Source organism: Tyto alba, unplaced genomic scaffold (genome assembly GCF_018691265.1).
Source record: "Tyto alba isolate M040663 unplaced genomic scaffold, T.alba_DEE_v4.0 Super-Scaffold_6, whole genome shotgun sequence".
In the NCBI taxonomy this organism is placed as follows: Eukaryota; Metazoa; Chordata; class Aves; order Strigiformes; family Tytonidae; genus Tyto; species Tyto alba.
Window position 1 is genome coordinate 36057882 of NW_024881327.1, and position 16543 is coordinate 36074424.

The 16543-nt window shown below is 39.8% G+C and overlaps 1 protein-coding gene across 1 annotated transcript in view; it reads left to right on the forward strand.

The window, feature by feature from the left end:
* DHX15 (DEAH-box helicase 15) overlaps nt 1-5057 on the forward strand; it is a 48342-nt gene extending 43285 nt beyond the window's left edge. Inside the window, exons 13-14 of the mRNA XM_042807688.1 lie at nt 3106-3275; nt 4492-5057. Of these exons, the coding sequence (XP_042663622.1) occupies nt 3106-3275; nt 4492-4609 (288 nt within the window). The 3' untranslated portion in view covers nt 4610-5057. The remainder of the gene's footprint in view (nt 1-3105; nt 3276-4491) is intronic.
* Nucleotides 5058-16543: the final 11486 nt, after the last annotated feature.

Below are 16543 nucleotides of genomic sequence, written 5' to 3' on the forward strand. Positions count from 1 at the left end.
GTTAGATCTTGTGATACTCTTCCTGCTTTTGCCCTTTCGAGTGCATTTAGATTTACAATGTGTGACATGTTTGACTGAAGACCCTTGGTTGCGCCCTCCAGGTTCAATGATGTGATAGATAAATAAGCACATGCACACTTAAAATTTCACAGGAGGGTGTGACATCCTTGAAAACTCTTAGGAGAACTTGAACTGAAACCTTTTCCTATGGTGGCCACTGTTTCCATGTGGGTTTGTCACATTGATAAAAGCATGATAATTGTCTCTAAATCATCAGCAGGTGGGCTTTCTTGCTCTGCAGAGTAACCTTTTGCAGAGATACATGGGCTAGCTTGTCTCTTTATGATACTTCTAGAGTCTTCTTTGTGAGGTCAGTAGTGTTAATAGCTTTTCCCTCAGTTTAGAGCCCTGTTCTTTGATTCGCTTAATTCACAAATGTTCCATAGTAATACTTGACAAACGCCTTGATTATCTCGGGGTTCAAGTGTGTTTCCTGGTATCTTGCTTAGTACCACTACTCCTTGAAAAATGAACCCATTTCCTAGATATGCTTTGTATGATTCTGTGGTTTCTGTGGAAGCACATGCTTTTTGTATTCTGAAGAACATCACAGAATGATTGAGGTTGGAAGAGACCTCTGGGGGGCATCTGGCCCAACCACCATTGCATTGCATTTTACAGGCACTGGAATTGGTTGCATGCTGGCAGTTCAAAGCAGCGTGAGTGTATGTGCTGCCTCCTGTGTGTCCTTGTTCACTCCCTTATGTCAACCTTGGTGCTTGTCTGAGGCTAATCTAGATTCTTTTAGCATAGTGATCTAGCAAGCCACTTACACCTTCACAGAAGCAGCAGAATTGGTGCTCTGTCAGCTGTGCTGAAACAGCTCAGGCCAGGAGGGAGCAGGAAAATGCAGTAGCTGACAGGTCATCGTTGCTTGCTGTGGAGCCATGGCTTCCCTCTGTGTATTTCACATTAGTGTTGCCATTGCTGAACCTAAAGTTCTTTACCACTCTATGTACTAACAAGCATACTTAATAGGACCATCTAAATAGGTTAAATACCCTAGCTCAGTGTTAGCTCAGGATTGAAATAAGTCACAATAGTATGTAACCACTTAAAGATGACTTACCCCCAATATCCATTTTCTAAGGATACATTTTTTCTTAATTGGGGTTATTCCAGTCCCTGTCCTTCCCTGGAAATTAAGAACTAACTGTACTTTTCTGTAGCTTTTCTTTGAATACGCTTAATTAGTTTTTTCATAATCTTTGTACTTGGTTCAGAATTACACAAAATAAACAAGAAACACAACTCTTTACTATCATTATAAATGACATGGAAAAGGAAAGTGTATGTATTTGGGAAAGCCAGATGATAAGACTTTACTATTTTAATATATCTGAGTGAGATTGAAGTGCTAAAGGTAAATTGTATTGATTTAAATTTAACAGCATGCTGTTCTCTCGAATGAAACCTAAATAAATTAATTGTTCTGTCCTTTTATAGGAAGAACAGAAACAGATAAAGCACTCAAATGTTTTTGTACACATGCTTTACTTTTTTTTTCAAATCAATTTAATTTTTCAGATCAAAAAGGAAAAACAAAATCAAAAACACCACAACACCAAACCCTTCCTTAAAAAAAAAAAAAAGGCATAATCCCACAGCAACATGTGTGTTGTGATTGTGCCAGGTCTATGACAGATGAGTTTCTAGACTGGTCAGGTTTGCAGCTATACTGCTATTTAATTTTGCAAATGTTGGATTGAGTTGGATGAAATTAAGCCTGAATTGTTACAGACAGTGCACTGTTAATCTCCACTTAAAAGAACCTCTGTTGGCTCCCCGGGCTTGAAATAAAGTAGCAGTGCAATCTCTGAAATCTTGGGTGAAAAGGTTTGCAGACTATTAAAATACTTTGTCCCACTCCTAAAACAGGTTCTGGATACTAATATCAAAATATGAGAAGCACGTGCAAAGCAAGCAATTTTTTATTAAGTAGGTATTCTGACTTAAAATTTGAGGTAGCGATTGCTTTGTAAATCCTGGGAATTTAATCTGATACATGGAATTTGCCTTTGACTAGGCTAAAAAAAAAGGTGAGATATACCTAGAAAGTAAGAGAATAGTCTATATTGAAGGAAAGCAGCCAATGATGATCTTATTAAAAATGTGTCTTTCAGGCATCTTTCAGCCATTGTCCATACTGCTTAATCTTTTTACAGTGTTTTTTTGTGTGTGTATGCATGTAATGAAATAAGTACTCAGGTCATCTTGAATTACCAGTATCAAAAGGTTAATTTTAGTTACCTGTTCTGTTAGATTAACTGTTCTTACAGAGGATATCCTTCTAAGGATAACTGTCTGCTTTACCAAATCTTAATGAGCTAGGTATCAGAGCATCTCAGTGAGGTAGGCATTATTCCCTTTCATAGAGCAAGGAGCTTAGTCAGAGAGAGGTTAATTGATTTTCACCAAGGTCACAGCAGAAGTGTGTTGCTGAACCCACATTTTTCCAGCTCTGAAGCTCATGCTGCAACAAAATTGTTCTTATTTCTGACGTACTAAACTTCCCATTCTTACTGGGCTGACATTTTTTTCAGGCCAACTGTCTGAGAGGATTTGGAGAATAATAGGTGCCTCAGTAAAATTACCACTGAAACACTGCACTAAAAAAACTGAAAGGCTGATATTGTGGCTTGATGGTCCCACAGTACTGCTGCAATGAAGTGCTTGAAGCAAATGTCTGTCGTAGACCACAGTTGACTTTGTGTGATGTTACAAACCTGTCCCATAGATGGTTCCCTTCCAGTACTTCTGTTTGCATTGCTGCTCTTCTAATAATGATCTTCTCTTTGGGGGGATAACTATTTTTGTATGGTGCTTGAATTGTAGAATATACACTTACTGTGGCAGTTACAAAAACATCTGGCATCTTGATTGTGTCTATAAAAAAACCTGAATAGTTGAAGTGGTCAAGTAATGTGCCAAATTTAGATGAGGTTTTAAAGTAGGGGTAGTATGTTTTGTATAGAATGCTTAACAGCTTGCAATCACTTCATTTAAAAATTGCCTGTGGTAATGAAAGAATGTCTTTTTACTTAGGTGGCGCATTTGGAACGAACAGGGCATTACTTAACAGTAAAAGATAACCAGGTGGTGCAATTGCATCCCTCCACTGTTCTTGATCATAAACCAGAATGGGTGCTCTATAATGAGTTTGTCCTTACAACAAAGAATTACATCCGGACATGTACAGACATCAAGCCAGAATGGTAAGCCAAAAGTCTTAAAATAGACATGACCTACTGTAAAGCTGTTGCTTTTCTTTTTCCATTTTTAAATTTAGGTAATTCCTTTTGCTTTTCTTGAAGCTAATATTATTAGAATGGTTTGGGGAAAGGCAATGGCATAGACTTAAGATGACCGAAGGTTTTTTTTTTTGTGTGTGGATTCTTGTTTCTCTTTGTGGGAGTTTTACACATAACTTGGATGCCCAGGCTCTGTGTGCAGTGCACAGAGAGATGCTTGACTTAGAACCAGTTACTTTAGTAAGCCTGGTGAGAAGGAGCTGCTAGGTTTGGGGCTATGTCCTAGCACCCACTTGTGTACCTGAGTTAAGAGATACTGGTAGATGCCTCTGTCCTCAAGACCTAGCACCTCTCTTGGCAGTAGTTGTCTCATTTTTCCATAAGGATCTGAACAGGATTCAGTGCCTCTTAAAATATGAGGGAAAGAGGTCGTAATACTGGTACAACCTGCCCTGTCATAATATTTATTCATCAATAAATTGTATGTCAAGGAAGTTAGAGGCCTGATCTTCTGCAGACAAGCAGAGGTGTGAATCGTCTTGCCTGTCTTTAAGGTTGTACTTAAGCTGCTAAGTTGTAAGCTTTGGGGACATGGGAGGCTCTTCAACTTGTTGAAATTGTCTTGTGCAGAAAGAGTTTAAAGATTTGTAAGCTAGAAAACATAGCATATATAGATTGTCTGTAGTATTTTAATGGAAAATAAGTGTTTGAATCCTTCCTTAGAACTCTTTATCTAAAAAAGTGCTGTATAGCCTAAAGCAGGGTCCTAGAGCCCTAGTTGCAGTTTTAAGCTTAAAACAGCTAAGGCTGAACTGTACTCTTAGGCAAACTGATATTTAGGTGGACTTCTGTGGCTGTGGGCTTTGACATTAAGCAGCAGCTCTGCCTGTATGTGCTACTGTGGGGCGTACTGAAGCAGGCCTGTGGGTCTGCGAGGGACGGATGACTGCATGGGAGCACCCTGTGGGACTCGAGCGTGTGCTTTCTTGCGTTGGACACGGGTGCTTGTGCAGGATGGGGCTGAGGTGTAAATGTGTGTGCGTGTGTGTGAACTTTCCTTAATCTTAAAATTGCAGAATGAGCTGAAAATAACAGATACTTGTTTCCGTCAGTTGTAGAATTTCTGTAGGATGCATCTTAAAGTTTGAGTATTAGTAACAAACTTTTCCTTTTTTGACAGGCTGGTGAAAATTGCCCCTCAATATTATGACATGAGCAATTTTCCGCAGTGCGAAGCAAAGAGACAGTTGGATCGCATCATTGCCAAACTTCAGTCCAAGGAATACTCACAGTACTGAATTTATGCTTTGAACTGAAGTTATTCAGAGGACAGCTTTAAGAGATGAAAGGATTCAAAGTTCAAGTTGTGCTCTTCACTTTGGTTCAATAATGGCCTTTATTTGAAAGCTTTTTAATTTTTCTTTACAGTAAATATTCCATTCTGATTTCATAAATTAAACATTTATGCCTCCCTTTTGTGTTGACACTGTAGCTCATACTGGAAAAGCTGATCAATGTTTTGCAGTTTATTGAAAGTAGTTCTATATATAACAATGTTATAAGCATTTCTTTAGAAATGGTTGAAAATGCTTCTAAAAATGTGATTATCGACCATGGTATGCATGATCGTTGTAATTGTTGACATTCCTTTTAGAAGTTGTGAAATGTTACAACTTGTGCTTATGTAGACACAATCTTCGGCTTCAGTACAAAGGTACTGACTTCAATAAAGTCTATTTATACTAATTTTGTGCCGCAGTATGTCAGTATTTCTATTGTTTTGATCAAAACATGAGAAGCCATTTAGTCGCCCATTAAACTGCTGGTTTATTGACATGGCAGTAGTTTAATATTTTAATATTACAAGTGAGGATGCTTAAGCAGCACTGTTACGATGACATCAGTATAATGCATACAATGTTAATCCCTTGCAAACATGTTTAAATTATCTAGGAAATTGTTTTAAAAATGAAATGCATGCAGTCGATTTTGGAGAATGCTTTCTTCAGACGTGCTTCTACATAGTTCTTGGACAGACTTGTAATAATATGTCCTGTGAATGAAGTGTCTGTGCCCAGTTAGGAGTTACCCTGCTGGGCAATGTTCAGGTGCCGTTTAAGATCCACACAAGTAATAGCAGAAGCGACCCTGTAGGTCAGATTACATTGCACCATTGTAATTTTGTAGTGATTTTTAGTGAAATACGACTTGACAGCGTTTTCAGTTTGGGCAAGCTAATCCCATGTGGAATTTATAGCAAGATTTGATCAGAGGACCGGAGCAGCTCCCCTGTGAGGACAGGCCAAGAGAGTTGGGGTGGTTCAGCCTGGAGAAGGCTCCAGGGAGACCTTACAGCGGCCTCCCTGTGCTTAAAGGGGGCTTGTAAGAAAGATGGGAGTGAGGCTTTTTACTGGAACCTGTGGTGACAGGTAGTCACTACAGGTAATGGTTTTAGACTGAAAGAGGGTAGGTTTAGACTGGACATAAAGGAAGAAATTCTTTACTGTGAGGGCGGTGAGGCCCTGGCACAGGGTGCCCAGAGCAGCTGTGGCTGCCCCCTCCCTGGAAGGGTTCAAGGCCAGGTTGGACGGGGCTGGGAGCAACCTGGTCTAGTGGGAGGTGTCCCTGCCCATGGCAGGGGGGTTGGGACTAGATGATCTTTAAGATCCCTTCCAAGCCAGACTGTTCTGGGATTCCATGATTTAACATATTTTGTCAGATTTCAGTTTTTCCTCTCCCTGGAATCACTGAGATTTGGTCCTTTTGGCAAAGAAGCTGAAGCAGGTTCCCCCAGAATGGGTGCTGTGTGCTGTCATGGTGTAAGGCTGAAGCAAAAACACATTTTGTTTGGCAAGTAGGCAACTAACCTCAGTTAAACTGATCTTAAGCACTGATGTTTGGTGTATGCTATTTAAATCATAGCAGCTGGCTATAAAATTAGTTGTAACCAAGTAATTTGAAGATTTTCTTCTAATACCAACTTTTTTTCGAAATTGCCATTTACATGATGGGGAGTAGAGAAGCTTTGAAAACTTTTTTTTTGTTGTTAGCAATGAAAGCTGTGAATGAAAACATGCCTGGAGATTAAAAGTTGAGTGAATTTATAATATAGAGTGGGACTTGTGAGTCTGCCTCAAGTTTTATAAGCAAGTGAAGGAGTGAGGGATTTCCCCTGCTTCAAGCATTGTGGGATGGGTCTGGACTTTCTTGCCCTATGAAATAGTTTTCAGTAGGAGGGAGGGAGGTTGACTCTTCATAAAAACCGCAGCTACAAGAGTTTTTATTTAAAACAATAGGGATCCTAAACTTAAATGTACAAATTATTTAGGAATACGAGTTTGAAATAAGATGTTTGTTTTGCAAATTCCTGCTTTAGGATAACTCGAGTTCAGTATGCAATGTTTCACGATGGCTTGTTTATCCTCCTTTTTTTGGGGCAGAGGGGGCTTTGTGCAATGCTGAGAAATGGCTGCTCCCGGGGTAAGAATTTCTCTAGTCTTCGTGTACAGCCTTCAGCTAAATGGTGTAGAACCACCTTCTGTATGACTTTTCCTAGGTATGGCAAGGCCCACAAACAAAGCCAATTCTCAGCATGAAATCCCTTGAGGACCCCAGAACCAGCTGGCATAGACTGCAGTAGCTTTGGTACTTGTGAAGGGGGGAGCAGATGGCTATGGCTGAGAGTAGAACTTGACATGGGAGAGACTTTGGCCTGCTTTTGTTTGGTTTTTTTTTTTTTTCTTTTTCTAATTGTCATCCCCACAAACTCAGCTTGGGCTGTGACAGCCAACCTGGGATCTTTCACTCTCCTCTGTCTTTGCTACCAGGAATGCAAATGCTGCAGGCCAAATTAATGTCCTCATGACAGCTGTGCAACCCTGCCATCTTCCAATTAAGCCAGTGACACCTGTGCAATCCACCTGAAGGCACTGGGGTGCACCGGTGTCACTGCCTTAATTGGAAGGCTGTCGGGTGTCCCAGCTGTCACCGGGGACAGAGCCCTCGCCCCTCCTGGCACCGGGGACCCCACCTAGGGGAAGCGCTTGGCTGTTGGGACCCCGCTGGGATCTGGGGGCCAGCGCTTCCAGGGGCTGCTGAAGCTCAAACATCTGGGCAACCCGGTGGATTTGATACTTGTGTGACGCTTGCGTAGGTCATCGTCATGCCTTGGAAAATGCTTCTCTTACTAAAGAACTTGCAAGCAAAGCCTTTGCAATACCGAAGTTTAGGACTAAAGCATTTTGTCGTACCCGACTGCGTGTGCTAAACACGCGGTTGTTCCTTCACTAGCCATCAGGTAGTGGAGAGTGGCCCTCGGGTTGGGCAGCCTTGTGCAGGCATCACAGTCACTGTTCTGCACAAATACTGATTTCTAACAACAGGGGGGTTGGGGCAGTAACGTGCAGACTCACTTAAACCACCGTGGGTATCTTAGAGTTACTGCACGTTTCACTCGGTTTTCTTGGATGTAATTTTGGGGCCGTATAACAGTGGGAAGGGAGCGAGTTATCTAAGAAGTAACTGGCCCTCTCTGAAGCTGTAATGAAAGGGACAGCATGGCTGCTTGGAGAAAAGCATTTTCTAGGTGCTAAAGGGAGACTGTGTCAGGACCCCTCTTCTTAAGTCCTTGGGGATCCAACAGATGCATGCAGAATATCTTGGTGTTGAGAATAGCCCTGTTTTTTCATAAATGTTGAAAGGTAAAACCTAATTCCCATTTTTCTAGGGGAAAAACTGTCAAAAAAGGCTGCCCAGAGAAACGAAACCAGACTAAGGCGGAGGTGTAGGAATGAGGCTGCTTTCTCGAGGAGCGTATGAAGGTCGCTGCCCCCCTCTTAGAACAGTTGGAAACACCCGCAGTCCTGCTCATCATCAGAGCTTTGGGTTTGGCTGCTCATACTGCAGCCTGCAGTAAATGGGGGAAACAGATGGAAATTGCAAAGTATGCAAGAGTTTGCTAATGTCAAATAGAAATTCAGCTTCCCGTGCGTTTTGTTGGGTGAGGTGCCACAGCTGACTAAAACACCCCGTGGCTCTCTGCTGGCCCGTGGAGCGAGGGATCCTGAAACCAGTCCAGCAGCTGCCCCCAGCAGCTCCGGCCGCTGGCCGTTGCGATGCGCTCCCCTGCTCCTGCCTTGCTAATGCTGCTCCAGAGCCTCCCGCTGCTGGCCGGCGTGTGCGCGTGTTTATTTCGGGGTACCGAGGAATTGCTTCTTTAGGGTTAGTTGGTTACCTGCTTTGGAACAATCTAAAAGGAAAAGCAATGCTTTGTTTACTTACAATGATTTTTTTTTTTTTTTTTTTACCAGAGGAGTTCTGCTGGTTTTTGAAAATACATGGTTTATATGAAATAAACTATTTATAGTGTGGGACTTTTGAAAACATAGAATGGGTTAGATGATAGGAAAATTGTACTAAGTGAAAGGAGTATATTTTTGGAAAAGAGGAGAGTCTCCCATCTTAACTGTGCTTTTGTATTAATACCTCAAAGCAGTAAAAGGGCTAATACTGATGTGAGGTACTAAGTATGTTTAGGTTTGTTAGATACGACTGAGTACATAAAGCTGTGTGTAGATATGTATCTATTAACAATAAAACATAAAGAAGTGACCACTTATACTGCGTTTAGATTTGTTAGGGGGGTTTTAAAGCATTTAGAATTTTTGTCAGAGAAAAGAATAAATGGTTGCTTCATGCTTTGCTACGTCTTGATGTCATAAAACCCCCCCGAACTTTTGCTTTTGGGAGATCTGTATATACACCAGTGCAGGACACGGGCTTGCAGTTCCTCTGGGGGTTACAGGAGCGCGTCCATCTGTCGTACCTGTCCGTTCGCTGACGTTGCAGCGCTGCTGGCACAGGCCAGTTTGCGTTGTGCTGTTCTGTGCCAGTTTGGGCAGCTTTGCGTGACGGAGCGATACCACCATTTCTGATCACCATCTCCGTTTTTTTGGATCAGGGCCTGTGGAACGGCATCAGTTTGTGACATTTCGTTTTCAACCTGCACTGCTACACGGTGCATATTGGAAACTGCTAATTATTTGCTGTAAGAAATGCAGCTTAAAGCAAAAATGCTGAAATGAGCTTCAGCATGTCATTTAAAAAGATACCTTAACAGAAGTCAAAGGGCAAAGAGTTTTCCTTCCATCCAGTCAAGGTACAATTACTAATTTGTAATCAGGTTGCTATAGTTTTCTTCATTTTCTGACAATTTAGCAATAAAAAGCCATACTACACACTGATGGTAGGAAGCAGAGTTGTATTCTAAAGTACATGAATTTATTCACTTACTGTAATTTGTGAGAGATAGCCATTTATCTTGTTTTTAGAACAGCTGAAGGTTTTAATAATAAACATATTTTACTATTAGAAGTATAATCTTGTATTGGTAGTCTGACCTTTTAAAATTAGTTAACTTCAGGACTATGCATGTGACATAAGATTTATGTGAAGCAGTGAGGGAAAAATGATCTACTTGGTCAACCTAGTTCATTTTTCTACTAATAAGCCTTACACTGGTAGCTTTCTTTTGTGGTCTGCTTCCTAGAACTGTTCTGATACAAAACTGGGCATTGGTCCCCAGTAATACCAACATCAGATATTTTTGAGCTTGAAATGAGCAGCTTTAAAAGCAGAATGAAACCATTACATGAGAGTGCTTGCCCCTCTCTTCGCTTTTCCGTTTGCAAATGACGAGCTTGGGCTGCCTCTAATTTGCACTGATGCATTTGAGATAAGTGGTTGGCATCAGGGAGATCCCAGCTTCCAGCAGCAAGGGATTAAACTAAATATGTAACAGCAGTAAAATAACATTCCTGTAGCAGCGGCAATAGGCTAGTTCTGCTGATCGGAGATGTTCTAATTTTGCAGTTTCAACTCAGATATGGTAGTTTCTCAGGAACACTGAATGTATGTTGGAGAGATGATAAAATAATTTTCCTTTGTGTACATCTTGGTTCTGAGTGATTCTTTAAGCTTTTTTCCAGCTGTGAAAGCTATGCGGTAGTTCTGTTGTATGGAAAAATAAAACATAGCACAAATTAATGTCGAGAATAAATGTTTCCTGTGGCTCTAAATGTTTATTATTTTGGGTTGGTCTTATTCTTTTAGCTAAAGTAGGTGCTTGCCTTCCATTTGAATTTGGTGTTTATTTTGTAAGCGTATCACATTAATGTTCCCAGCCTCACTGCTTCCAGCAGCATAAACAATATACACTGAAAGCATCGAGCACTTACCGGGCTCCTTAGGGTGGAGGGTTGCTGGTGGACCTATTTCTTGGCTGCTTCGTCTATTTAAATATTCAGCCTCATAGTGAAACTGCTTCTGCTTATGTTAGTAACCAGATTTATCCTCAAAAATATCACCCTTTTCAGCTTTACAAAGATGCTAGAGTTTCCAATCAAAATTCATGTGTGATTTTAAAGAAATACAAACTAGACTCAACCTTTCAAACCTTAGCATGGTATCCGTGCAGTTGTTTCATTTTGCATGTTGAATAACAAGTAACTGATAAGCCTTTTACTGTGACAGGGACAGTATTGTTCTTTTTAAAAAATTAATGCACTGTGAACCTTTCCTGGAAGGCTAACAATTTGTTAAAAGCAGTGCGATTCATGAAATGTTTCTATGAGCAGCTAGCTGTCCAAGAGGGTATTGACAGCTTTGTTCCAGTGAGCTATTGGGTTACTCCGTACAATGGAACTTCAATTACTGCTACTTTTACATACTTTAAAAAAATAATTTGATTAAGAGCAGAAATCAAAGATAAGAATTGGCAAGAATTTAAAATTCCAGTCTTAATGTTCACAATAATATGTGCCCTGTTTGTTGAAAACAGACGTTTCATTTTCAGTAAAATTTATGGGCAATGAACAGCCTCTCCTTATAAGCAAACTGGTGTTAAAGAAAAATCCATACAAGAATGGAAACAAGAACATTAAAATGTTTATTTCATTTTGGATGTTAGATTGGGGCTGTGCTTTATGTGGTTTTGCTCTAAAGCTCCTCGTTGGACTCACTGCTGTGTAAATCCAAACACTATTGAAATGTCTGTTCTCTTCGTTGTTGAGCATTGTCAAATACGAGGTTAAACTGTAATGTGGTGGTAAGAGTTGTGATTTTTCTGCAGCCTAGAGAAATCCTGTTTGTTTCCGGAGGAGAATTATTGAAGGAAAAGTGAATAGGAAGATATTTGATTATATGAAATGGTAATGGCCTACTTCATGATCTCCTTCGTAATCATATTTGTTCTTCATACAGTAATTGCCTGCAATGAATATTATTTCTGCAAGTAAAGCTTAAGAATCCAACCGTTTGTAGTCCACTGGTTTGATATGAGACTTATGTTTAGATTTCTCATTAAGTACAGTGAGGTTGCAGAAATTAATTTGCTTTTTTCAGCAGTCTCTTGGTCAAACTAATTTGATTATAAAAACAACTTTATCAATGCTGGGCTGTCTAGACTTAGAACAGAACATCCTAAATTAGCAACAAAGCAGCAAATTTTTGTTCTTACTACTTCCAAACATCAACATTAAAAAAGTAAAAAAAATGCAGAGGTGTTCTAATTGACTTTCCTTGCATTCACTTGAGCCTGCTTTAAGAAAAGTGATTATTCTTTCCCTTGATTTTGGGTGATATGTAACAGAAATGACATGTGCTTGCAAGCTGCAATACCATGTCTGGTACAAACGCCTGCCTAGGTTTTCTCCTAGTGAGGTTTGTTTTTATTAATTGGATCGAATAGGATGATGTCACCGAAGAAATCCGAAGTTAATGATCTGTCAAATCCCTTTGAAGTATCTATCAATTATTTCTGAGGGTTTGCTGCCTCTTTGTGGTATTTCCTGTGTAAAAAATGGAATTCTATATTGATCAAAGCTTTTCTTGGGATTCTGCAAAAGACAGTTAAATGCAATTTCCCTGAGTTCTACAGAGTGTGGCTGGGAGTCTTTCTTTCTCCCTCCTCCACGTTCTTCCCCACACGATACAGTGTACAGTGCCAAAGGGGTAGCCAAATATTTTTTGAATGTCTGTGATATACTTTGTGATGATGAGGTGCTACTGCTCTGAATAATGTGCTGAATGGTAAAGCCGCTTAGCTCTTACGTTCTCTGAGTGATGACAAGAGATCTCGTCATACCTTTCAGTACAGTCATTCTTAGATGACGCCTTTACCATGATTGATAAAATAGTGGTCAGTCTACTCCATCACTCAGTATTTTGCTAATGATCTGAATCTACCCAGAAGCAGGCCAAATAGCTGTAGGGTTTTTCTCAGATGTAGAGATACTGACACTACAAGCAGAGACTCATGACAAGTCACCAACTGTCTTGATTCCTGCTAATTTGGATTATTCTAGGATTTTCCCCCCGCACCTTTGATCAGTTACTTCATATAGTTACTTCATAACTACGATCACAGAAATCACAGAAACGTAATCACAGAAACGTTATTTTTGGTAAATTATAATTTGATAGGGCTTTAGTAATTTATTTACATTGTTAATTGGTGGTGAGACTATAAAAGTTACAAATTACCTCATAAGTTCATGCCTGCTTACATTTGAATGACACGTATTCACTGGTTGTTATTTATAATTTTGGGGGTATTGAACTGATGGAGATTACTCATGTTGAAAAGCTGCTGGAAGGCCTGAACTAGGAATTAAATTATCATAGTGGCTTCATTTTGTTAACAGTCTCATTGAAAATATCTTGCTTGCAGGACAATCAAACTCATCAGTGTTCTGCTCTTCCACTTCAGTAGACAAAGTTTTAATCAGTGGCACACTTGATCTTGCAGAATTCAAGGAAAATAATTTCCTGCATTTTTGAGATGAGCAAAATTTCATGTAATCTAGCTTTTAAACTCCTGGCAATTTTTTTCTTTCTTTTTGAATAATCAGCTTTACTGCATTCAGTTGCCTGTTTCACGTAACTCCAATTATCAAGATGACCCAATGCTTAGATGGGTCTAGCTCATGGATGAAGAGCAAGCAACTGAATATGAACTCGGCTGAGGCAAATCACAGACTTGAGATCAAAACATTTTGAAAAATGTACTGTTTTCTCTGAAGTTGTCTATTTGCAATTGGTCTTTGCATTTAGATAGCCTTAGAGAACCTCGTTATTCATTTCTGATGGTCTCACATGGCAGCATTTATAAACAAATACTTTTCTACTGTCCTCTTGGAGCTGCCATCCTGTCTTAGCGGTCAGTCATCTAGATTCAATTTTCTCATCTTCTGGATGAAGCACAACAGCATATGCACTCTTCACCATCTGGCCAACTTATAAAAATGAGTTATATTCCAACTCTTGGGGTTTTTTTCTTCAAGACTCTTAACAGCTTGGAGTCAGCTCTGGGATGAAGACCATGAGTGACAAAGCCAGTTTCTTTGGTGTAACTGAACTTTCTGAAATAAGGGTAAAACTTGGATGTGCAGTAGCCGTAAGTACAAGATGGTATAACAAATTTCAACAGCAACTAATAATAATCTAGAATCTCACTACCTTCTGCTTTAATTGCAAGGACCATTTTTTTCAAGCGTTTCTTCTCTCACCATAGACAGCAAAGACTCCAACACAATACTGCTGCCTTTTTTGATGAGAGGAAGAATGACCAGAGGTTAGCCACCCAGTTTAGCCCACTGTTTGAAAGTATTCAGATGTTACAGTGATACATACAGTCGTGAGAAGCGTATTTGGCACAACAGAACTTTAGGAAAGCTGGCTCTGATCAATTCCTGTACAGCTACCATTCAGTGGGTATCAGTTTTCTCTATTTTGATCAATGACACTCAGTTTTCTGAATGTCATTTTCTTTTAGCAGAACCCTGTATTTTTTTAATGGTGGCATGTAATTGAAGTTTGGGAGTGGTTTTATGGGGTACTTTAGAGATGCTGTATTTTGATTGATCTTGTTCTGTTCTGCCAGTATTGGAAAATCTGCACATGTAGTTCTTGTGGTTGAGGCTGATGAATCCAATGTGCGGAAGCTGTTCTGGGAACCCCAGGCCTCTCAGGTGGCTTGGAACTGGGATGTCGAGCCGTGTGAAGGTGAAAAAAGCCACCTGGATTTTAGCTAGACTACAGCGAGAAGCCAATGAAAAAAAGCAGAACACTGAAATGATGTTTTAAAGGTGACTTTGGTTGCTGTGTTCTCATCCACTGGTGGTTTCATTCTATGTCTAATCTTACATTTTTGTATCATAGACATGAGTTACCTTGAAAGTTAAATAGAAATCTAAACATTCTGGAATCTCCACTTATTTCTGCTGTAAGTAGGTTTTTGCTCCTCTGGGGCTAATTGCTTTTATAAACATTATCTAACAATGTTGCTTGCCTTTTCTAAGGGTCTGGTACTTAAACTGTTGATCTCCTCAAATATTAAAAGGATGTAATACCTAGCTCCAGAGGTGTTCATAAAGCAAAATGAAATAATTTGATGGAAGGTGCTAAGGAAGCTTTAAAGTATTAGCCCAATAGAAAACCTATCAGTGGACTTTTAAAGCCTTTCCTCTTCAATTTTTATGGACTGTCTTAATTGACTTTAAAAGGCTTTTATGCACTTATGAATAGGCTAAGTAGAAATAGTCTTTTTTTTTTTTTTTCACCTGCAAATAAGAAAAGGGGCAGCTTCTAACTTTATTTCATACTATCTGATATTATAGGCTTTTGCCCTGAGAAGGGATTTTCAGCTAACGAAGTCTAGTAGAGTCAGGAGTAAAAAAAAAGTTACATGTGTCTGCTAATGCTGAAAACTTGAGGAAAAAAAAAAAAGTGACAACGGTGAATAAAAGAACAGTACCCATAAAACATTCTGAGGTATTTATGATTGCAAGCTTTACAAATAGTGGGGATCACAGCACTCAATTTAGATACTACACTGATTATTGCAGGGACACTAAACTGCCTAAACAAAATGTACAGCCATGGAGTATCACTTTGTGTTGTAGAATCTTAGTTTAGAGGCTACAGCTGAGTTGAATCCTGATCCTCTTGGGACTGTTCTGGTAGAAATCTGGCTGCTTATAGGGAATATGAAAGTTGAAGATGTATGTCCTTTCTATCTCAAATTCTTCATATGCTTCTCAAACCAAAAACCTCTAGAAGCCTTGCTTTCCGGGGAATTTCTCGAGATCACTCTGCGTAAAGAAAAGAAAGATGCCTTCGTGATGCTCTGTCTTTTGCCTGCAACAATGGGGTACATTTACTCTTTGAGAGGTCTCTTCCAAAACTCGAACTTGGTGGTACCAGATCTATCTGGTACCAGTTCTGCCCTTAGTCTCTGTGCACCATTCTTGGGGAAAGAGGATGTGCTGTCTTGCTGTCTGTGGGAGCAATTCTCCCTGATTCACCCGATTCCCATACCAGACTTTGAGGTAAAAAAAACCAAAACCCCTCTTTCCCCGCCTCCTCCCCCCCGCCCCAAAAACTGTTTCTAGTTTATTTAATAGACTTTCAAAGTCTTTAAGCTGAAAACATGGAAGCAAAGAGCAGACCAAATTAAATTCTAGACTATATTTAACAAGATGTCTTTCTAGCTGCTTAGCAATGCTTTACCTAGTATTCTGGCACGTCCTAACTGCATAGTATTATGCTGTGTGCGTCTCTGAAGAGATCTGAGTAATTTTGTCTGTTCCACCTGCACCAGATGGAGTATTAATCATTATCCTGATGTTACTTTTGTTGTTCAAACATTTCTTGGATTCTGCTTTCCACCCCTCACCAATCCATTTGTTCCAAGTTCTTTGCAAAAGTTTATTTTATCTCCACTTTACTCCTTTTGGCCCCCAGGACTGAATACACTTTAGCATCTTTTCTATGGAGCTGCTAGCACACTGGGATGGAGTATTAGCCAATGTTTTTTTTTTTTTTGTGTATTTTATTATGCTTGGTTACACTTCTAGTAATAGAAGTAACATACAAAGTTTTTTTGCTTCATCACCAACATCACCATAACAGTGATGTTAGTGTGTTAAATCATGCGATAGACAAATAGGTTATTAGCCATTTCAGTAATGGCTGGTTGACTGAAAACATATACAAATGGTCTGGAGGAACAATACATAATGCTATAAATAAGTTTTCAGATCCTGTTTTGCTGCCAGCTCTGTGCTCCGAAAAGGCCTTGAATAGGTTCTGAGTAGTTCACAGCTATAAGAAAAGACTACAGCTGGATCTCCATTAGTAACTGATCACTGTGCAATTAAGCTTAACCTCCTACC